A 24,656-nucleotide genomic window follows, 5' to 3' on the forward strand; every position below is an offset into this window, starting at 1 on the left:
GGACAACGGTAGAAAAGGACAATGTACAATCTAGAGAAAGAATGATTAACTGGCAGAGAGCAAACTTCAATGGGGCAAGAACAGAGCTGGGCCAGATAGACTGGAACCAAAGGATGGCAGGAAAAATTGTAGCTGAACAATGAGCTACCTTCAAAGAAATGGTTCGGGCTCAGTTAAGGTATATTTCCTCAAAAAGGAAAGGTAGGGCAAACAAATCCAGAGCTCTCTGGATGAAAAAGGCTATAGAAATTAAGATAAAGAAGAAAAAGTGCACTTATGACAGGTGGCAGGTAGAAAATGCAATCGAGAACCAAGTGAAATACAGAAGGTTCAAAGGGAAGATGAAAAAGCAAATAAGAGAAGCAAAGAGGGATTATGAGAAAAGACTGGCAGCCAACATAAAGAGGAATCTCAAAGTCTTCTATAGGCACACAAATAGTATGGTGGTGGTAAACGGAGCAGCAGCACCGATTAGGGGCCAAAAAGGGGATTTACATGGAGGCAGGGGGCATGGCTAAGGTGTTAAATGAATACTTTACATTTGTCTTTACCAAGGAATCAGATGCTACCCAGGCCATGGTGACAGAGGAGGAAACTCTGTCACTAGAAGTGTTCAAAATTGATAAGGAGGAAGTGTTGGATAAAGTGTCAGCACTCAAGTTGTCAAGACACTGGTACTGGATGAGATGCATCCAAGAATATTGAAAGAAATAAGTGAGGAAATTGCAGGGGCACTGGCCATAAGCTTTCAGTCTTCCCTAGACTTAGGGTAGGTGCCAGAGGACTGGAGAATTGCAAATATTATACCCTTTCTCAAAAAAGGTCATAAGGATAAGCCCAGCAATTACAGACCAGAAAGTTTAACTTAGTGGTGGGGAAGCTTCTAGAGACAATTATTCATGATAGAATTATCAGTCACATGGGAAAATATGGCTTGATTACGAAGAGCCAGCATGGATTTCTAAAGGGAAATCATGTTTAACTAATTTGGAGTTTTTTTGAAGAGAGGGTAGATGAGGGTAATGCTGTTGATGTGGTGTACATGGACTTTCAAAAGACATTTGATACAGTGCCACACAACAGACTTGTGAGCAAAGTTATAGCTCATGGAATAAAAGGGGCAGTTGCAACGTGGATACAAAATTAGCTGAGTAATGGGAAACAGAGGGGTAATGGTCAATGGATATTGTTCAGATTTGTAGTGGGGTTCCCCGGGGTCGGTATTGGGACCCTTGCTTTTCCTGATATATATTAATGATCTAGATCTTGGTTTGCAGGGAACAATTTCAAAGTTTGCAGATGACACGAAACTTGGAAGCATTGTAAACTGTGAAGAGGACAGTATAGAAATTCAAAAGGGCATAGACAAGTTAGTGGAGTGGGCAGATAGGTGGCAGATGAAGTTCAATGCGGAGAAGTGAGGGGTGGTGCATTTTGGTAGGAAGAATATGGAGAGACAATATAAAATAAGGGGTACAATTCTTAAGCGGTGCAGGAGCAGAGGAACTTGGGTATATATGTGCATAGATCATTGAAGATGGCAGGACAGGTGGAGACACCAGTTAATAAAGCATATAGTATCCTGGGCTTTATTAATAGGAGCACAGAGTACAGGAGCAGGGAGGTTATGCTGAGCTTATATAAGACACTAGTTAGACCTCAACTGGAGTACTGTGTATAGGTCTGGGATATCAGAAGGATGTGAACACATTGGAGACAGTGCAGAAGAGGTTTACAAGAGGGGTTCCAGGGATGATAAGCTTCTGTTATGAAGATAGACTAAAGAGGTTGGGACTGTTCTCCTTGGAGGGAAAGCGGCTAACAAGAGATGACAGAAGTGTTCAAAATCATGACGGGGCTGGATAGGATAAATAGGGAGAAATTGTTCCCACTTGTAAAAGGATTGACATCGAGATGTCACAGATTTAAAGTGATTTGCAAAAGCAGCAAATGTAATGTGAGAAAAACCTTTCTCACACAGCAAATGGTTCAAGTCTGGAATGCACTGTCTGGAAGTGTGGTGGAGGCAGGTTCAATCGAGGCATTCAAGAGGTCATTAGATGATTATTTGAAAAGAAACAATGTGCAGGGGTACAGGGAAAAGGCAGGGCAACGGCACTGGGTCATAATGCTCATTCGGAGAGCCGGTGCAGACGAGATGCCGAATTGCCTCCTTCTGTGCCATAACATTGTGATTTCAGAAATATGTGAGGGGTAGGAGGTTAGGTGTCATTCCATCAAAGACATGTTTCTCATGGAACCCAACAAAGATGTTTGAGAGAGCTGGGCCTAGAGAGGATCCCATGGCAACACCATCTATTTGGATATACATAGTGTCATTAAAACTGAACTCAACTGTGCAAGTTGCTGAGAACATAAGTTCAATGAATACTGATTCACACAATGGTGGTGGGTCTACATCACCATCATATAGTGCTGCAGCGCAAATATCTATGGCTTTCTCAACTGGAACATTGGTGAATAGGCTAGCAATGTCAAATGAGCACAAGGACACAGCATTGCTATTGCTATGCAAGTCCTGTATGGCCTTCACAAACGTGGAGTCTTTCCCCATGTATGTGGAAAACTTGGTCAAAACTGGTTGTAACAATTCACCCAACCATTTGGCCAATTCATGTTGTGCAGAACTGATCATAGATGGATAGAGTGTAAAGGGGCATCACTTTTGTTTCTTGGGCAGGCCATACATACATGGACGTAGTGAACTGTGAAGACGAACCCTGTCATATATATCATGTGGTAGTTCATCGCTCTTACAGAAGTCCAGTAAGCGTTTTTTTTTAAGCTTACTTTCGAGCAAGGCTGTCCGGTCATGTTGTGCAGCAGGTCCAATGGGTACGATTTTGGACCTATCATTAAGAATGGTGTGCATTTTATTGATATAGTCACACTTGTTAAGGATGACTATTCCTGTCCCTTTGTCAGGTTTACTGTGTATGTCTGGGTTGGTCTTAAGGTCTCACAAAGCTGTAAGACATTCGTGTTGCATGTGAAAGTCAGACAGGTCATTCGGAATCTCGTAACATGCGTACACTGGATTAGCCAGATGCGCTTTCAAGGGTTCAGCATTTTCAGCGGATGCTAGTTTGTGGCGGGACAGTTGGGAGTAGAGGAGTTCAAACTCTTCCCATTCGATCTGGAATGAAGGCACACCTAAATTGAAACCATGCACAAAAACAAATTCCTGGCTTTCTGAGAGTACATGATCAGAGAAATTTGTTATGTGTTTAGTGGCATCATTAATTATGATACCAAACCACTTCTGCGTAAGTGAGTTTATGATGTGGACTTGTTTCAAATGGGTACTGTTTATGGTGCGGTCATCTATTGAAGAATATGTACACACATAGCGCCTGTTTCAGCTAAACAAAATAAGGGGCAGCCACTCGCTGATTCATTCCTCAGAGCAATGCCTTGACCAATCAGGGTCAAGCTGCCTAGTTTAAATTTCAAACAATGCTTGGCAGTTAATTGTCAGTCACCATCACGGGTGCATTCTCCATGGCAACGCTTCTACCAAGCAGAGTCCAACTGCCAACCAATTAGCACTCTCTTCATACACCGTATAAACTGTTGTTTTCCCGAGTTAAGAGTCAACCACATTGCTATGGGTCTGGAGTCAATGTACACCAGACCAGGTAAGGATGGCAGATTTCCTTCCCTCAAAGATATTATTGCAGTTTTCCTCTTATACTGGTATTCTTGCAGTGTCCTGATGAGTGCAAGATGAAAAGCTTTGACATATCTCTTTTTTTTTTAAACAATGCTTAAATACAACTACAAAAAAAAGGCTTGAATGGGTAAAGCTTTTCATTAGAGCACAGATTATGGGGTGATAAAATAGAAATATTTAAAATTATGAAAGGATTGAATGGGGTATATAGAAACAGACTCTTTCCAGTAGTTATGCTGCATCGTGGGAATGTCACTGGGCTAGTAATCCAGAGGCCCAGGCTAATGCTCTGGTACATGGGTTCAAATCCCACCATGGCAGATGATGGAATTTAAATTCAATTAATAAATCTGGAATATAAAGCTAGTCTCTGTAATGGTGACCATGAAACTATCATCAATTGTTGTAAAAACCCACCTGGTTCAATAATGTCTTTTAGAGAAAGAAATGGTCTGGCCTACATTGACTCCAAACCCACAGCAATGTGGTTGACTCAACTGTCCTCTGAAATGGCTCAGCAAGCCACTCAGTTCCAGGGCAATTAGGGATGGGCAACAAATGCTGGCTTTGCCAGTGACACCCACATCCCATGAAAGAAAAAAAAAGTTGAGGAGCCAAGGATGAGAGGATGATATAGAATTAATATTTGATATTTAAAAGGCAAGAGAAACCTCTTTACAGTTGAGGCCTAGGATTTCAGTTTCAAGGTTAGTAACTGCAGCCAGAAGTGTCAACATTCAAGGTTAACTTGGACAGCTACAAGAAATGAAAGAATTTGAAGGTGATATAGGAACAGGGCAGCTAAATACAATTCAAACTCTTTGATCATGAAGGACAAACAATGATATAGACTGGTTGGGGCGAATGGACTCTTTCCATGCTGTAACTTCCACATAAAGGCAAAGTCTTGTCCCAGTTTGTCTTGAATTTATATCTAAAAGGAACAAACAACCTCCTCTCCCAATAATGCATCAATGTGCTTATATTCTGATGTCTTGGCCCAAATTGCAGACATCTTGGCTTTGTCACCCAATAGCTGACATCATGGATGCAAAACACCCACATGGATGAATGAACCAGATCTACTTGTTGCAAGAAAGGAAGATATCAGTTCCATATCATCTACTAGCATGTCACACAAACCCCACCCTCTGCCACTCTGCTGTATATACAGCAAGAGAACACAGATCACTTACCTCAAAGAATTCATCATAATGTTCTTGCATTTCAACATCACCAACAGCACCTAACAAGAGACACAAATTAACAAGCTTTATACAATCGCAGTTAACATCGAACTCAACAAATTAAACAAAGCTGCAGTATCCGATTGACCTTACACAAATCAAACCGAACACACACAAATCTTTAAATGCACTGCTCCACCTCAGATACTGAAACATATGAGCCTTTTTCACCCTAGTATATTCCAAAAACGTCTTAGTGTTTAAAGGCCCACCCTGCACCCATGTACATTTCCAGTTTCAGCTGACTCAGCAGATTATTACTGCACTCATTACAGACACTGATTCTGTATTTAGGGTGCTCGTTTCTGTTTCGCTAAAATGCAAACACGAGGCGCAGCTCACTTTAAATTTACAACTCGGTATCAACTAATTTAAAGGACAAACGAATGGCAGGCATATATGGTATTCATGTCAAACTCTCAATGCCAGATTATTACCAACCAGTTACCCAAAGATACAGGAATCACTTGGTCTGAAATCAGTGTTGAAATTACCGATCCCAAAAAATTCTAATCATGTTTACATGTTGACAATTTTTCTCACTGCTCCTGCTAGTGTGGGGAGGTGTGGACAGTATTTGTCACTGTTCTTATTCATGTGGGGAGGTGTGGACAGTATTTGTCACTGTTCCTGTTTGTGTGGGGAGGTGTGGACAGTATTTGTCACTGTTGCTGTTTGTGTGGGGAGGTGTGGACAGTATTTGTCACTGTTGCTGTTTGTGTGGGGAGGTGTGGACAGTATTTGTCACTGTTGCTGTTTGTGTGGGGAGGTGCGGACAGTATTTGTCACTGTTCCTGTGGGGAGGTGCGGACAGTATTTGTCATTGTTCCTGTGGGGAGGTGCGGACAGTATTTGTCACTGTTCCTGTTTGTGTGGGGAGGTGTGGACAGTATTTGTCATTGTTCCTATTTGTGTGGGGAGGTGCGGACAGTATTTGTCATTGTTCCTGTTTGTGTGGGGAGGTGCGGACAGTATTTGTCATTGTTCCTGTTTGTGTGGGGAGGTGCGGACAGTATTTGTCACTGTTCCTGTGGGGAGGTGCGGACAGTATTTGTCATTGTTCCTGTTTGTGTGGGGAGGTGCGGACAGTATTTGTCATTGTTCCTGTTTGTGTGGGGAGGTGCGGACAGTATTTGTCACTGTTCTTATTCATGTGGGGAGGTGCGGACAGTATTTGTCACTGTTGCTGTTTGTGTGGGGAGGTGTGGACAGTATTTGTCACTGTTCATGTGGGGAGGTGCGGACAGTATTTGTCACTGTTGCTGTTCGTGTGGGGAGGTGTGGACAGTATTTGTCACTGTTCCTGTGGGGAGGTGCGGACAGTATTTGTCAGTGTTCCTGTTGGGAGGTGCGGAGAGTATTTGTCACGGTTGCTGTTTGTGTGGGGAGGTGTGGACAGTATTTGTCACTGTTCTTGTGGGGAGGTGCGGAGACTATTTGTCACGGTTGCTGTTTGTGTGGGGAGGTGTGGACAGTATTTGTCACTGTTGCTGCTTGTGTGGGGTGGTGCGGACAGTATTTGTCACTGTTCCTGTTCCTGTGGGGAGGTGCGGACAGTATTTGTCACTGTTCCTGTTTGTGTGGGGAGTTGCGGACAGTATTTGTCAGTGTTCCTGTGGGGAGGTGTGGACAGTATTTGTCACTGTTCCTGTGGGGAGGTGCGGACAGTATTTGTCACTGTTCCCGTGGGGAGGTGCGGACAGTATTTGTCACGGTTCCTGTGGGGAGGTGCGGACAGTATTTGTCACTGTTCCTGTGGGGAGTTGCGGACAGTATTTGTCACTGTTCCTGTGGGGAGGTGTGGACAGTATTTGTCACTGTTCCTGTGGGGAGATGTGGACAGTATTTGTCACTGTTCCTGTGGGGAGGTGTGGACAGTATTTGTCACTGTTCCTGTGGGGAGGTATGGACAGTATTTGTCAGTGTTGCTGTTTGTGTGGGGAGGTGTGGACAGTATTTGTCATTGTTCCTGTTTGTGTGGGGAGGTGCGGACAGTATTTGTCACTGTTCTTATTCATGTGGGGAGGTGCGGACAGTATTTGTCACTGTTGCTGTTTGTGTGGGGAGGTGTGGACAGTATTTGTCACTGTTCATGTGGGGAGGTGCGGACAGTATTTGTCACTGTTGCTGTTTGTGTGGGGAGGTGTGGACAGTATTTGTCACTGTTCCTGTGGGGAGGTGCGGACAGTATTTGTCACTGTTCCTGTTTGTGTGGGGAGGTGTGGACAGTATTTGTCAGTGTTCCTGTTGGGAGGTGCGGAGAGTATTTGTCACGGTTGCTGTTTGTGTGGGGAGGTGTGGGCAGTATTTGTCACTGTTCTTGTGGGGAGGTGCGGAGACTATTTGTCACGGTTGCTGTTTGTGTGGGGAGGTGTGGACAGTATTTGTCACTGTTGCTGCTTGTGTGGGGTGGTGCGGACAGTATTTGTCACTGTTCCTGTTCCTGTGGGGAGGTGCGGACAGTATTTGTCACTGTTCCTGTTTGTGTGGGGAGTTGCGGACAGTATTTGTCAGTGTTCCTGTGGGGAGGTGTGGACAGTATTTGTCACTGTTCCTGTGGGGAGGTGCGGACAGTATTTGTCATTGTTCCTGTGGGGAGGTGCGGACAGTATTTGTCACTGTTCCTGTGGGGAGGTGCGGACAGTATTTGTCACTGTTCCTGTGGGGAGTTGCGGACAGTATTTGTCACTGTTCCTGTGGGGAGGTGTGGACAGTATTTGTCACTGTTCCTGTGGGGAGATGTGGACAGTATTTGTCACTGTTCCTGTGGGGAGGTGTGGACAGTATTTGTGACTGTTCCTGTGGGGAGGTATGGACAGTATTTGTCAGTGTTCCTGTTTGTGTGGGGAAGTGTGGACAGTATTTGTCACTGTTCCTGTGGGGAGATGTGGACAGTATTTGTCACTGTTCCTGTTTGTGTGGGGAAGTGCGGACAGTATTTGTCATTGCTCCTGTGGGGAGGTGCGGACAGTATTTGTCACTGTTGCTGTTTGTGTGGGGAAGTGCGGACAGTATTTGTCATTGTTCCTGTGGGGAGGTGCGGACAGTATTTGTCACTGTTGCTCTTTGTGTGGGGAAGTGCGGACAGTATTTGTCATTGTTCCTGTGGGGAGGTGCGGAGAGTATTTGTCACTGTTCCTGTTTGTGTGGGGAGGTGCGGACAGTATTTGTCACTGTTGCTGTTCCTGTGGGGAGGTGCGGAGAGTATTTGTCAGTGTTGCTGTTTGTGTGGGGAGTTGCAGACAGTATTTGTCACTGTTCCTGTGGGGAGGTGTGGACAGTATTTGTCACTGTTCCTGTGGGGAGGTGCAGACAGTATTTGTCACTGTTCCTGTGGGGAGGTGCGGACAGTATTTGTCACGGTTCCTGTGGGGAGGTGCGGACAGTATTTGTCACTGTTCCTGTGGGGAGGTGCGGACAGTATTTGTCACTGTTCCTGTTTGTGTGGGGAGTTGCGGACAGTATTTGTCACTGTTCCTGTGGGGAGGTGTGGACAGTGTTTGTCACTGTTCCTGTGGGGAGGTGTGGACAGTATTTGTCACTGTTCCTGTGGGGAGGTATGGACAGTATTTGTCAGTGTTCCTGTTTGTGTGGGGAAGTGTGGACAGTATTTGTCACTGTTCCTGTTTGTGTGGGGAGTTGCGGACAGTATTTGTCACTGTTCCTGTGGGGAGGTGTGGACAGTATTTGTCACTGTTCCTGTGGGGAGGTGTGGACAGTATTTGTCAGTGTTCCTGTTTGTGTGGGGAAGTGTGGACAGTATTTGTCACTGTTCCTGTGGGGAGATGTGGACAGTATTTGTCACTGTTCCTGTTTGTGTGGGGAAGTGCGGACAGTATTTGTCATTGTTCCTGTGGGGAGGTGCGGACAGTATTTGTCACTGTTGCTGTTTGTGTGGGGAAGTGCGGACAGTATTTGTCATTGTTCCTGTGGGGAGGTGCGGACAGTATTTGTCACTGTTGCTCTTTGTGTGGGGAAGTGCGGACAGTATTTGTCATTGTTCCTGTGGGGAGGTGCGGAGAGTATTTGTCACTGTTCCTGTTTGTGTGGGGAGGTGCGGAGAGTATTTGTCACTGTTGCTGTTCCTGTGGGGAGGTGCGGAGAGTATTTGTCAGTGTTGCTGTTTGTGTGGGGAGGTGCGGACAGTATTTGTCAGTGTTCCTGTGGGGAGGTGCGGACAGTATTTGTCAGTGTTCCTGTTTGTGTGGGGAGGTGCGGACAGTATTTGTCACTGTTCCTGTTTGTGTGGGGAGGTGCGGACAGTATTTGTCACTGCTCCTGTTTGTGTGGGGAGGTGCGGACAGTATTTGTCACTGTTCCTGTTTGTGTGGGAAGGTGTGGACCGTATTTGTCACTGTTCCTGTGGGGAGGTGCGGACAGTATTTGTCAGTGTTCCTGTGGGGAGGTGCGGACAGTATTTGTCACTGTTGCTGTTTGTGTGGGGAAGTGCGGACAGTATTTGTCATTGTTCCTGTGGGGAGGTGCGGAGAGTATTTGTCACTGTTCCTGTGGGGAGGTGCGGACAGTATTTGTCACTGTTCCTGTGGGGAGGTGCGGACAGTATTTGTCATGGTTCCTGTGGGGAGGTGCGGACAGTATTTGTCACTGTTCCTGTGGGGAGGTGCGGACAGTATTTGTCACTGTTCCTGTTTGTGTGGGGAGTTGCGGACAGTATTTGTCACTGTATCTGTGGGGAGGTGTGGACAGTATTTGTCACTGTTCCTGTGGGGAGGTGTGGACAGTGTTTGTCACTGTTCCTGTGGGGAGGTGTGGACAGTATTTGTCACTGTTCCTGTGGAGAGGTATGGACAGTATTTGTCAGTGTTCCTGTTTGTGTGGGGAAGTGTGGACAGTATTTGTCACTGTTCCTGTGGGGAGATGTGGACAGTATTTGTCACTGTTCCTGTTTGTGTGGGGAAGTGCGGACAGTATTTGTCATTGTTCCTGTGGGGAGGTGCGGACAGTATTTGTCACTGTTGCTGTTTGTGTGGGGAAGTGCGGACAGTATTTGTCATTGTTCCTGTGGGGAGGTGCGGACAGTATTTGTCACTGTTGCTCTTTGTGTGGGGAAGTGCGGACAGTATTTGTCATTGTTCCTGTGGGGAGGTGCGGAGAGTATTTGTCACTGTTGCTGTTTGTGTGGGGAGGTGCGGAGAGTATTTGTCACTGTTGCTGTTCCTGTGGGGAGGTGCGGAGAGTATTTTTCAGTGTTGCTGTTTGTGTGGGGAGGTGCGGACAGTATTTGTCACTGTTCCTGTGGGGAGGTGCGGACAGTATTTGTCAGTGTTCCTGTTTGTGTGGGGAGGTGCGGACAGTATTTGTCACTGTTCCTGTTTGTGTGGGGAGGTGCGGACAGTATTTGTCACTGTTCCTGTTTGTGTGGGGAGGTGCAGACAGTATTTGTCAGTGTTCCTGTTTGTGTGGGGAGGTGCGGACAGTATTTGTCACTGTTCCCGTTTGTGTGGGGAGATGCGGACAGTATTTGTCACTGTTTCTGTTCCTGTGGGGAGGTGTGGACAGTAATTGTCACTGTTCCTGTTTCTGTGGGGAGTTGCGGACAGTATTTCTCAGTGTTCCTGTTAGCGTGGGGAGTTGCGGACAATATTTGAGCGAGTCTCAGGTTTTTGAACAATTCAGATATAGACGTCCACCTGTTATTTAATTTCAGTCACAGATTCCCTTCTAGTATCCTAAGATCCAATAAAGTATCAGAGTACAGCTCAAATGAAGACATTGCTGAGTCTCTGATCTATGGCTAGATGCTTGTCAGCAGGCAGCCATGACCACTTGGACTCTCCAGCCTGTTTTTGCAAATGTCACAATGGGGACAGGTAATGACACAAATACACCAAGGTTTCTGAATTAAAGAACTTGCACCAAAGTAATGTAAAAGACAATGGAAACACAGAATAGAAGCCTACTACACAAGACCAGTTTGTGTTAAAATCTGCACCTTTATATGATGCAATGGGACATTACCCACCCAATTAATACAAGTCATGCCAAACTGAAATGGACTTGTCAATCCAGGACACTGCAGCTTCTGTATTCATTGGATACTGATCACATCCTGCTTTCAATTGTTAGATTTCACACTCCACATGGATCCAAGTCAAGTCCAGACCAGTTTAGTTATTGTTTGTCTCCAAACTCTTATGCCAATCTTTGGCTTAAAGGTAATCTTATCTAAACCTCAGTCAAACTTGAGGAATGATGTAATTGCATTGGAGGTGGTTCAGAGGAGGTTCACTAGATTGATTCCAGAGATGCGGGGCTTGTCTTATGAGGAGAGATTGAGCAGTTTAGGCCTATACTCACTAGAGTTTAGAAGGATGAGAGGAGACCTAATTGAGGTATATAAGATGCTAAAGGGGATAGACAAAGTAGACGTGGATGGATGTTTTCCCTTGTGGGGCATTCTAGAATGAGAGGCCATATTTTAGTCTATGGGGTGGTAGATTTAAATCAGAGATGAGGAGGAATTACTTTTCCCAAAGGGTCGTGAATCTGTGGAACTCACTACCTCAGAGTGCAGTGGATGCCGGAACACTGAATAAATTTAAGGAGATAGACAGATTTTTAATGAGTAACGGGTTGAAAGGTTATGGGGAGAGGGCGGGAAATTGGAGTTGAGGCCGAAATGAGATCAGCCATGATCGTATTGAAAGGTGGGGCAGGCTCGAGGGGCTAAGTTGCCTCCTCCTGCAACTAGTTCTTATGTAAACTGACCTTCTGAGAAAAGAGCAGTCAGGCATCACCTTTCTGCTCAGTGAAGGGAATAGGCCGGCTGCCCACATACTCCCTTTCCCAGCTCCAGTCAAGATCAAAACCATCACTTCAGAAATTATGGCTGCAAAATGCAGGTCCCTTCATTCCGTGGGATCTAGCACCGAACAGTCCCAAAAGCTGGGGGAGTCAGGAAGAAGATTCACAGGTAGGGGAGTCTTGGTGCTGACAAAGAGGAGATGCTTTTGCCTCAGGGTACAACATTGGACTTTCCAAAGGTCCCTTTTACTTGCAGGACTTTTTTGAACAGACCCATAGGTTTCATTTTACATTTGCTCTGGAACGGATTTTAGTTAATGTACATCTTTCTCTGTCATTAAATCACTATCCTAGAGTCAGACAGTTTGAAGGTCAGGGCACTCACAAACATGAAGAAATAGGTTTTCGGGGGTGGGGGTGGGGGGGGGAGGAGGGGGCAGGGTAACGGAGGGGGCTGTGGAAGGAGAGACCACGAATAGTGGCAGCCCTAATCTGAGCTTCCCTTCGGTCACAACCCCCCCCTTTCCCATCTCCCCTGCTGAGGGATCCATGGTCACTCTGCCTCTTGGTCCATTTAGACGTTTGCACTCAGCAACTGTACTGGCTAGAGATTCGAGTAAGAGACATTTCGTGGTAAAGGACCTCAAAATGCTTCCCAGCCAGAAAGCTTCTGGGTTGAGTGTTTTTCCCCCCCCTTACCTCAAGCCCTCTGACTAATGTGCAGTGTGATTTAACTGTCCAAGGAGAACCGTTGATAAGCCCAGACCCCAGATACTGAGCTGGGCCTTTTCCTGGTGGTGCAGAACAGCTTTTCAGGAAATCCCCAGATCTCTACATCCAGAAACACTGAATGAGGAACATTCAGATTTACTGGTAACTCCTTGTCCATGCTGTGGAAGAACCAAGCCTGACTTCAAGTGAACCAGTGCACCATAAACCACTATGTGAACAGGGTGTAATTTAACTCCGCCTTGAATTTCTGTCTAGTGCAAACACACAATTAGACAATTCTTAAAAGATATACAAAAAGGACATTTAACTCTGGCTCAAGTCAAACTGGCACAGCTACCACAAAGACCTGCCCTCTGGGGGACAATCTGCTAAACTGCGAGAGGAATTCAAATTCAGTTCATTAATTAAACAGCAATAAAAGCAGGTCTTCGTAATGGTGACCAGGAAACTATTGGATTGCCATAGAAACCCATCTAGTTCACTAATGTCCTTCAGGTGACGAAATCTGCCGTTCTTACCCAGTCTGACTTAGATGACTGCAGACCCACAGCAATCTGGCTGACTCTTAACAGCCCTCTGAAATGGCCTGGCAAACCACAAAGTTGTACTCAAGGCAGCGACTCACCTCAAGGACAATTAGGGATGGGCAACAGAAGCTGGCCTTACAAGTGGCATCTATATCCCATAAATTAATTTACTCTCCTACTTATGCACCAAGGCATGGTTAAAAATTGGATGGAACAATTCATGTGGTAACATACACTGAGGCTCAAAAGGGAATAAGAACATAAGGTACAGGAGCAGGGGTAGACCATACGACCCATCAAGCCTGCTCCACTATTCAATATGATCATGGCTAACCATTGGCCTCAAATCAATTTTCCTGCCCGCTCCCCATATCGCCAGTGAACATGCTAAGGACGCAAATATCTCCCAATGTTTCCATGGAACACCAACAAAAGCAAGGGATTGGTGAGCACAACACAACAGTAATTCTATTGTGCTATACATGCATTAACTCTAGGGACCTGACTAGTTATTATTCAACATCAAACTTTGATGAGCAAGAGTTTCAGTTATCTTTCAGCTAAGGGTTTCTGCAGTTTATAAGTCGCATCCTTAGACTTCCTAAACCCCACAGTATTTGTACTGCAGTTGAACACAGCCAAGCTGCACTCAACACAAGAAAACAAAAAGCAAATCTATTTTCAATGTTGCTGTTTACATTGGGAAACAGACTTTGGAAAGTATGAGTTCTGTGCTGCCAAGCTAGAGTGTGGTGCAGCTGGCAAATCAAATAGAGCTCAAATGATGGGATTTTGTAAACTACTACATACTCTTCCAGGGGAATCCCACCTCTACCATCTACCTTTTCATTTTATGCCATCAGTATAGCAGACTGCAATCAGTGAGAGAACCTCCATTACCTGTTCACTTAAAAAAGTTATTGAACCCACTTCCCCAATCAATCCCTCTGCTGCATTTACTTTCCCCTACTCCCCTCCCACCTCCACCAAAACTACAATTCAAGAGAAAAATCCTGACTCATCACTGACATGGGGCTTCCTGCTCCCTACCAAAGGTAACCTCAGAACAGAACACTTTCAGGTGAATAACTAACTAGGCCACTCCTGCATTGGATGCTCTGTTCTGACCTTGGCTCCAAGGTCGAGGCAGCACCACAATCCAAAGATTGTGCAACGCTCTAGCCCCTGGATCAAGCTTAGTAAGAACATGAAACCCCAAGCTAGAAGAGGTTTTCAACTAGCCAGTAAATTTCTGTTCAATATCTGGAGTCTTCTACTCCAACTGCAGCTCCACCCCCTCCTCCCGCACCCCACCGGAACATCCTTACTCTCAGCCTGCTGGTTGAGAAAATTGCAAGTTCACACATATACTAGACTTTTCTCAAACTATATTATTACAAAGTACTGAATAGGATGACAAAACACACATCCTCCTGACTATAAATACAACTCGACAACCTGCAAATGTGTTTGTTAACTTACAGTGGAAACCGTCTGCTGTCTGGGTACAGTTTTGAGGGTTACGGTATAAGTTCAAGAGCGCAATGGTCTGAAATACAAAACGTAACAGGTTTTGACACCACATCTCTAAAAATATTCAACTTAAAACCTACTTCACGCCCTTTGACTTGAGGGTAGACTGCAAATAGGGAGCTGAAAAGAAAAAGTTAATCCCTTCAGAGTGATGAGTCTTCATTTTCATCAGAACCCATCTGACAAAGCTGTGAAGATATGGAGATATCATGATATAACAGCAGCAGGACCACCAGGTCACATCTCAGAATCATAAATTTGCCTAAGATGGAAGCTCACAAATATGCATTATAGTGAGCACCATCTACAAAATCATTTGCTTTTCTGGTGCATTTTGTTTTAAACACGTCAGGAAGTGCAGCCACAGGACCACTGAAATTAACAACAGCTTTACCACAGCAGCCCTAGCCCCAGACTCCAGGGCCTCAAGTTCAGTCAATACGGGAAAGACTGTCCTACTTGTAATTTTATACCATGAGATCCCCACAAATTTAAGGAGAATTGAGGTTATTCGGAGTCAGAATACTGGTCTTGAGTTGTTGGCATATCTCAGCAATGCATGGTACTGAAAAGCCTCTACTTACCCAATGCAAGCTCACATTACTGAACCATCTACAGCACCAAACCTGGTGCCTAGAAGCCAACACTTTTAGCACTCACTAGCCAGGGTTTGATGTTTTCTGAGACATTCTCTTTAACGTCAAATTAATTACGTGCAGCCTTCCCAACTCTGGATACTGGGATAGGACTTACTGGTGTCCATGAAGACTGTGCCAACCTATGTGCACACTTAGAGATTTGAATAGTAGTGCTTGTTGGGAAATGAACATCAAGCCCTGGATCAATGCCAACATTATAGTTACACCTCATCTTTGCTTGAACTGGCCTCAAATCAGGTGAGACCAACAGATACTGCTCTACAAAACGGCCAAACCCCCAGATCTCCAATGGTGGGACTTACAGTGTGAGCCGTCTGCCGTCTGCGCACTATTTTGGGGATTACGGTAGATGTTTTGAATCAAGATGGTCTGCAGAAGAAAAAAAGGAAATCCCATTGACTGCTGCACATAATGGAGAGGACTGCGGAGTGGAGAGAACTCTGACATGATCATAAACAATGCTACATTCATGAGGCTACCCTGCATACAGCTCAATGTAACATGGCAGCCTAGAGGTAGAGACGCAGCAAGAGTCAATGATGTGGAAAGAAACTCTTCATTGGACTGGAAATACAAGTTACTTTGTGTCAGTGTTCCTTGGTTTGGCTAGTTTTACAACCCGATCCTGCAGATTGCGCCTTGTTCCCCTCCCCAGGGTGGGCAAGTTTAAGTACTTATATGGAAATCTCCATCCCACTCTCCTACCCCCAAAAAGTTGAAATTAAAAGCAGCTGCAATTGCCTTTATCACTAGCAGCAGCACATGGGGGGGAGATGATGTTAATGTCCCTGCAGCCCAAACCTGAACCTGAGCAGGCATGCTACAGTCACCATGTTTAGTAAACATGGACATGTTGGAGAAGTTGCTTGCAGTCATGGTCTTAAAATGGATGCGGATGGGATCACGCCAAGAGCAAAAAGCAATAAATTTCCAAAACTCAACTCAATCTGCAATCATAGGGAATGCACATTAAAAAGCAGCTGCTGGGTGGGATAGGAGAGAGGTTTTGAGGACTTTGATGGAATTGACAAGCGAAGGTGACCACGACATACTCTTCCTTGCTGTAGGTAGAGCTCAGTGCAACTTCTTTTCAAAAGCAGAATTCCCATCTCACCCGGAGATTGAAGTGAAACTTGTGCTGTCCAGTTCACTTGGAAACTTCTTACACCCACAAGAGTCAATCCTGTACCCAAATGTTTCACAAGGACAAGTCACTGCAGGGATTCATCTGTTGCCACAAAGACTTTGGCTTACTTCAGGAGTGCAGTTCTCATCCTCATGCACAGTTCGACTGCAGCAACCTTCTGCTACCTTGTAGTAGTCAGAACCGTCAGTAGCACCGGGCTAATAGTGCAAAGTCAGCATAGCCAAGCCTTTATGGCCACCCGACGTTCATGCACTTTTGAGAAAGGGCCACTGGAAAATGACACCGATTCCTCTTTGAAAGATTCTGCAGTATTTAATTAGGGAACTTTTACCAGGATGCAAAAAAAATTGATACAAAAAATTCAAAACCCCATTTTTTAAATGTTCTTAAAGCTCCCAGTAATAGAAGCTGCAATGTGAATGGAAGGTTTTAGCAGATTTTTAACAGGGCTAAGTTATTTTAAAAGGGGAAATAACTTGGTAGTAGGGGCAGTTACAAGCAGCTGGTATGATAGGAAAGCTGTGTGCAAGTGGCCACCATCTCAAAACAAGCACAAGGGTGCCACACAGATGTTAATATAGGATAGAAAAGTACAACTTTAGCCAGGGGCTTCCCTATCTGTTCTCATTACAAAGCCAGAATGCCCTGGACACAGACAGTGATGCATATTTTAATGCAGCGTATCGAAAAGCAAGCAGCACATCACAAGCAGCACCCGAGATGAAAGGGCAGACAAAAATGTTTCGAGGTAGAGGTGCATAAGAGGTTCCCATTAATTCCACATGCACCCCATGAAATTGCAGAAGTCACCTCTGATAGTTCAGCAATAGATGCATCATCTGATGTAGTATCTAAGCAGGGGCAGGAAACAGGCCAGGACCTTTGTGGTATCAACTCGTGTGCCTAGTTTTCTGATGTGAGCAGGGACAGCTCATCAACATCGGTCAGTGGCTCCTGCTACAAAATATACATGCACACAATATTGGATTCACACTGCTGTCCCTCACAGTTAATCAGTCTAATGACAGTCAAAGACTGGTTAACTGAATCCCATCTGGTTCACTAATGTCCTTTAGGGAAGGAAATCTGCCATTCTTACCTGGCTTGGCCTACATGCGACTCCAGACCCACAGTAACGTGGCTAACTCATGAATGCCCTCTAAATAAGGGCAATTAGGGATGGGTAATAAACGCTGGATTAGCCAGCGACGCCCACATCCCCTAACCAATGAAATAAAAGACCGTCATGGCCAAGGATTGCAAATAAAAACAGGCCAGCTTGGTAGAGACCAGCAGTGGCTGGCAGCAGCAAAACTGTACACAAGGAAGAGGGGAAAAAGAAAAATGGTTGCAAATCTCATGTGCTTGGTTGTACGATAACTCAACTGTAACAGAAAGGGAGCTCAGCAAATGCGAAATGCTTCTCAAAGTTAACTCAAAGGATTAACAGGCTGCTGGGACAGAATCAGGCAAACTGATGGTCTTTACTGCAGTCATTTGCAAAATTAAACTGCGATAAAGGCAAAAGGTCCATGCAACAGTTCAGACAGGAGGTGTGGAGAAGCCATGAGAGAAGAAATCCAAACAAGTTCCATCACTTCATTTAATGACAAATTTGAAAGGCACTCTGACTGATGAGTCTGCGATCAAGAGTAACCTCATGGATGTTGCAGGAATCAACATAGTACCAACTTGAACCATACTCCTAAATCCGTGAGGTGCAGCTTTCAACCCAAAAGAGACTAATAAGGCAGTGCCCCAGGGTTGATGCACTCAATTTGCATTCTTCTTAAAACTGTAGTCTGGGGACAAAAGCATTTCCACAGTTAACTCCATCACAGTAAAATCTACAACAGGAAAAACATTCTGCCAGTTCCAACAGTTGTTGTAACAGATTTTGTAACAATGCAGTTATGATGATGTAGAGATGCACTCTAACCATGTAGCTTCAATGGGGCAGAGATGCACTTGAACAGTGTAGAGATACGTGGGGCAGAGATGTGCTCTAACAGTTGCACAGTTACAATGGGACAGAGATGCGCTCTAACAGTGCACAGTTACAATGAGACAGAGATGCGCTCTATCAGTGCACAGTTACAATGGGACAGAGATGCGCTCTAACAGTGCACAGTTACAATGAGACAGAGATGCGCGCCATCAGTGCACAGTTACAATGGGACAGAGATGCGCTCTATCAGTGCACAGTTACAATGGGACAGAGATGCGCTCTATCAGTGCACAGTTACAATGGGACAGAGATGCGCGCTATCAGTGCACAGTTACAATGGGACAGAGATGCGCTCTAACAATTGCACAGTTACAATGGGACAGAGATGCGCTCTAACAATTGCACAGTTACAATGGGACAGAGATGCGCGCTATCAGTGCACAGTTACAATGGGACAGAGATGCGTGCTATCAGTGCACAGTTACAATGGGACAGAGATGCGCTCTAACAATTGCACAGTTACAATGGGACAGAGATGCGCTATATCAGTGCACAGTTACAATGGGACAGAGATGCGCTCTATCAGGGCACAGTTACAATGGGACAGAGATGCGCTCTAACAATTGCACAGTTACAATGGGACAGAGATGCGCTCTAACAATTGCACAGTTACAATGGGACAGAGATGCGCTCTAACAATTGCACAGTTACAATGGGACAGAGATGCGCTCTAACAATTGCACAGTTACAGTGGGACAGAGATGCGCTCTAACAATTGCACAGTTACAATGGGACAGAGATGCGCTCTAACAATTGCACAGTTACAATGGGATAGAGATGCGCTCTAACAATTGCACAGTTCCAATGGGACAGAGATGCGCTCTAACAGTGCACAGTTACAATGGGACAGAGATGCGTGCTATCAGTGCACAGTTACAATGGGACAGAGATGCGCTCTAACAATTGCACAGTTACAATGGGACAGAGATGCGCTATATCAGTGCACAGTTACAATGGGACAGAGATGTGATCTATCAGTGCACAGTTACAATGGGACAGAGATGCGCTCTATCAGGGCACAGTTACATTGGGACAGAGATGCGCTCTAACAATTGCACAGTTACAATGGGACAGAGATGCGCTCTATCAGTGCACAGTTACAATGGGACAGAGATGCGCTCTATCAGTGCACAGTTACAATGGGACAGAGATGCGCTCTATCAGTGCACAGTTACAATGGGACAGAGATGCGCGCTATCAGTGCACAGTTACAATGGGATAGAGATGCGCTCTAACAATTGCACAGTTACAATGGGACAGAGATGCGCTCTAACAATTGCACAGTTACAATGGGACAGAGATGCGCTCTAACAATTGCATAGTTACAATGGGACAGAGATGCGCTTTAACAATTGCACAGTTACAATGGGACAGAGATGTGCTCTAACAGTGCACAGTTACAATGGGACAGAGATGCGCTCTAACAGTGCACAGTTACAATGGGACAGAGATGCGCGCTATCAGTGCACAGTTACAATGGGACAGAGATGCGCTCTAACAATTGCACAGTTACAATGGGACAGAGATGCGCTATATCAGTGCACAGTTACAATGGGACAGAGATGCGATCTATCAGTGCACAGTTACAATGGGACAGAGATGCACTCTATCAGGGCACAGTTACAATGGGACAGAGATGCGCTCTAACAATTGCACAGTTACAATGGGACAGAGATGCGCTATATCAGTGCACAGTTACAATGGGACAGAGATGCGCTCTATCAGTGCACAGTTACAATGGGACAGAGATGCGCTCTAACAATTGCACAGTTACAATGGGACAGAGATGCGATCTATCAGTGCACAGTTACAATGGGACAGAGATGCGCTCTATCCGTGCACAGTTACAATGGGACAGAGATGCACTTTATCAGTGCACAGTTACAATGGGACAGAGATGCGCTCTATCAGTGCACAGTTACAATGGGACAGAGATGCGCTCTATCAGTGCACAGTTACAATGGGACAGAGATGCGCTCTATCAGTGCAGTGTTACAATGGGACAGAGATGCGCTCTAACAGTGCACAGTTACAATGGGACAGAGATGCGCTCTAACAATTGCACAGTTCCAATGGGACAGAGATGCGCTCTATCAGTGCACAGTTACAATGGGACAGAGATGTGCTCTATCTGTTGCCCAGTTACAATGGGACAGAGATGCGCTCTATCAGTGCACAGTTACAATGGGATAGAGATGCGCTCTAACGGTTGCACAGTTACAATGGGACAGAGATGCGCTCTATCAGTGCAGCGTTACAATGAGACAGAGATGCACTCTAACAGTGCACAGTTACAATGGGACAGGGATGCGCTCTAACAGTGCACAGTTAAAATGGGACAAGGATGCGCTCTAACAGTGCACAGTTACAATGGGACAGAGATACGCCGTATCAGTGCACAGTTACAATGGGACAAGGATGCGCTCTAACAGTGCACAGTTAAAATGGGACAAGGATGCGCTCTAACAGTGCACAGTTACAATGGGACAGAGATGCGCCCTATCAGTGCACAGTTACAATGGGACAGAGATGCGCTCTAACAGTGCACAGTTACAATGGGACAGAGATGCGCTCTAACAATGCAGTTACAATGGGACAGAGATGCGCTCTATCAGTGCACAGTTACAATGGGCCAGAGATGCGCTCTATCAGTGCACAGTTACAATGGGACAGAGATGCGATCTATCAGTGCACAGTTACAATGGGATAGAGATGCGCTCTAACAGTGCACAGTTACAATGGGACAGAGACGCGCTCTAACAATTGCACAGTTCCAATGGGACAGAGATGCGCTCTAACAGTTGCACAGTTACAATGGGATAGAGATGCGCTTTAACAATTGCACAGTTACAGTGGGACAGAGATGTGCTCTAACAGTGCACAGTTACAATGGGACAGAGATGCGCTCTAACAATTGCACAGTTACAATGGGACAGAGATGCGCTCTAACAGTGCACAGTTACAATGGGACAGAGATGCGCGCTATCAGTGCACAGTTACAATGGGACCGAGATGCGCTCTAACAATTGCACAGTTACAATGGGACAGAGATGCGCTATATCAGTGCACAGTTACAATGGGACAGAGATGCGATCTATCAGTGCACAGTTACAATGGGACAGAGATGCGCTCTATCAGGGCACAGTTACAATGGGACAGAGATGCGCTCTAACAATTGCACAGTTACAATGGGACAGAGATGCGCTCTATCAGTGCACAGTTACAATGGGACAGAGATGCGATCTATCAGTGCACAGTTACAATGGGACAGAGATGCGCTCTATCAGTGCACAGTTACAATGGGACAGAGATGCGCTCTAACAATTGCACAGTTACAATGGGACAGAGATGCGCTCTATCAGTGCACAGTTACAATGGGACAGAGATGCGCTCTATCAGTGCACAGTTACAATGGGACAGAGATGAGCTCTATCCGTGCACAGTTACAATGGGACAGAGATGCGCTTTATCAGTGCACAGTTACAATGGGACAGAGATGCGCTCTATCAGTGCACAGTTACAATGGGACAGAGATGCGCTCTAACAGTTGCATAGTTACAATGGGACAGAGATGCGCTCTATCAGTGCACAGTTACAATGGGACAGAGATGCGCTCTATCAGTGCACAGTTACAATGGGACAGAGATGCGCTCTAACAGTGCACAGTTACAATGGGACAGAGATGCGCTCTATCAGTGCAGTGTTACAATGGGACAGAGATGCGCTCTAACAGTGCACAGTTACAATGGGACAGAGATGCGCTCTAACAATTGCACAGTTCCAATGGGACAGAGATGCGCTCTATCAGTGCACAGTTACAATGGGACAGAGATGTGCTCTATCTGTTGCCCAGTTACAATGGGACAGAGATGCGCTCTATCAGTGCACAGTTACAATGGGATAGAGATGCGCTCTAACGGTTGCACAGTTACAATGGGACAGAGATGCGCTGTATCAGTGCAGCGTTACAATGAGACAGAGATGCACTCTAACAGTGCACAGTTACAATGGGACAGGGATGCGCTCTATCAGTGCACAGTTAAAATGGGACAAGGATGCGCTCTAACAGTGCACAGTTACAATGGGACAGAGATACGCCGTATTAGTGCACAGTTACAATGGGACAAGGATGCGCTCTAACAGTGCACAGTTAAAATGGGACAAGGATGCGCTCTAACAGTGCACAGTTACAATGGGACAGAGATGCGCCCTATCAGTGCACAGTTACAATGGGACAGAGATGCGCTCTAACAGTGCACAGTTACAATGGGACAGAGATGCGCTCTAACAATGCAGTTACAATGGGACAGAGATGCGCTCTGTCAGTGCACAGTTACAATGGGCCAGAGATGCGCTCTATCAGTGCACAGTTACAATGGGACAGAGATGCGATCTATCAGTGCACAGTTACAATGGGATAGAGATGCGCTCTAACAGTGCACAGTTACAATGGGACAGAGACGCGCTCTAACAATTGCACAGTTCCAATGGGACAGAGATGCGCTCTAACAGTTGCACAGTTACAATGGGATAGAGATGCGCTCTAACGGTTGCACAGTTACAATGGGACAGAGATGCGCTCTATCAGTGCAGTGTTACAATGGGACAGAGATGCGCTCTAACAGTGCACAGTTACAATGGGACAGAGATGCGCTCTAACAATTGCACAGTTCCAATGGGACAGAGATGCGCTCTATCAGTGCACAGTTACAATGGGACAGAGATGTGCTCTATCTGTTGCCCAGTTACAATGGGACAGAGATGCGCTCTATCAGTGCACAGTTACAATGGGATAGAGATGCGCTCTAACGGTTGCACAGTTACAATGGGACAGAGATGCGCTCTATCAGTGCAGCGTTACAATGAGACAGAGATGCGCTCTATCAGTGCACAGTTACAATGGGCCAGAGATGCGCTCTATCAGTGCACAGTTACAATGGGACAGGGATGCGCTCTAACTGTGCACAGTTAAAATGGGACAAGGATGCGCTCTAACAGTGCACAGTTACAATGGGACAGAGATGCGCCCTATCAGTGCAGTTACAATGGGACAGAGATGCGCCCTATCAGTGCAGTTACAATGGGACAGAGATGCGCTCTAACAGTGCACAGTTTTAATGGGACAGACATCTGCTCTAACAAGTGTAGAGTTACAATCAGTTGGTACATGCCATACAGTACTTAGTGGCTCCATTTTGAGACTTCAGCTGTCACTAAATTCATGATGTAGCATTGCAAAAAGGGAATGTGGAGGAAGCAGAAAAAATTATGAATTGAAACAACGTTATTTACAGATGGAATTAGTCTCTGGTAAAATGTAAAACTTTCAATCAGGTATTTGGGGCTTTTAAGTATATCAGCTGGTGACCAAGAAGCATCACAGGAAATGAAAGGAAACACCAAGGGTTAGTCTGTGCTTGAATTCAAAGGATGTTCTTCATTGATAACTTAGCTGAATCCCAGTATAAATAGACCTTTTGAGGTCTGTTTGGGCAATTCAGATGTTTCTCAACTATTCACATTTTCCTCTTTACCCGGAGTCAAATACCGAGCATTAGCATTTGCCATTCACCGTCTTACAGCATCAAGCCCTCAGTTGGTCCACCACACAAACTTGCCCGATGACCATGTCTTTTAAAGCAGGAAAAGAGTCAGCCTGCAGAGAGGGCGGACTGCAGATTAATTCTATACTGCTCAAGACAGTAGGGAAAAAGTCAATCCAGCACTAGCTCATTGGCAGCAGCTATACCACTGTGAATTCTGCCACATAACAATGACCCCTCTATAAGGACAGGGGAAGGCCATTCAGCCCCTTGAACATATTCTGCCACCCAGCTTGTGGTGGCTACAGGCAGTATCTGCTTGGTAGTTTTGGGAGCTTAGAAATGATCCTATGTTGATTTGAGCTCTAGAGCTCAGGACCATTTAAACATTAGGGTCAAGACTGGCTGACCCAAGAATATTGTAACCTCATGAGCAGGTTTATGTCTTTAACCTAGAGGCGTTGTTTCTTTAAGAAGGAAACTTGCACTGCACGCCAAATCCTAATTTCATTCAATCATATGGAAACATTTCCTGATCAAAAGCAGGCACTAAAAAGCCCCAGCCCCAAGCAGGTTTCTGTTCTCAAAAGTTAAATAACATAACATTCAGCTGTTCAAAATCAATGGGGCTGCTCTTCCCAACATATGAGAATCTCCACAACATGAGTAGAGACAGTAACCTCCAGGGCAGGTTTGGGTCAATTTCGCTTTGTCAAGACCCTTTACCAGAGATAGCTTTGAAATCAAAATGAGATTTAAAATCAAATTATAAGCACAATTACATATGATAAACAGAATCTG

At 45.3% G+C, this 24,656-nt stretch overlaps 1 protein-coding gene across 2 annotated transcripts in view; it reads right to left on the reverse strand.

The window, feature by feature from the left end:
* u2af1 (U2 small nuclear RNA auxiliary factor 1) overlaps window positions 1-24,656 on the reverse strand; it is a 72,145-nt gene that overhangs the window by 29,380 nt on the left and 18,109 nt on the right. For both annotated transcript variants that reach the window (XM_078560423.1, XM_078560422.1), the window contains exons 3-4: window positions 14,448-14,514; window positions 4,891-4,940 (exon numbers count right to left, since the gene is read on the reverse strand). In XM_078560423.1, the coding sequence (XP_078416549.1) occupies window positions 4,891-4,940; window positions 14,448-14,514 (117 nt within the window). The remainder of the gene's footprint in view (window positions 1-4,890; window positions 4,941-14,447; window positions 14,515-24,656) is intronic.

This window comes from Cetorhinus maximus, chromosome 16 (genome assembly GCF_964194155.1).
Source record: "Cetorhinus maximus chromosome 16, sCetMax3.hap1.1, whole genome shotgun sequence".
In the NCBI taxonomy this organism is placed as follows: domain Eukaryota; kingdom Metazoa; phylum Chordata; class Chondrichthyes; order Lamniformes; family Cetorhinidae; genus Cetorhinus; species Cetorhinus maximus.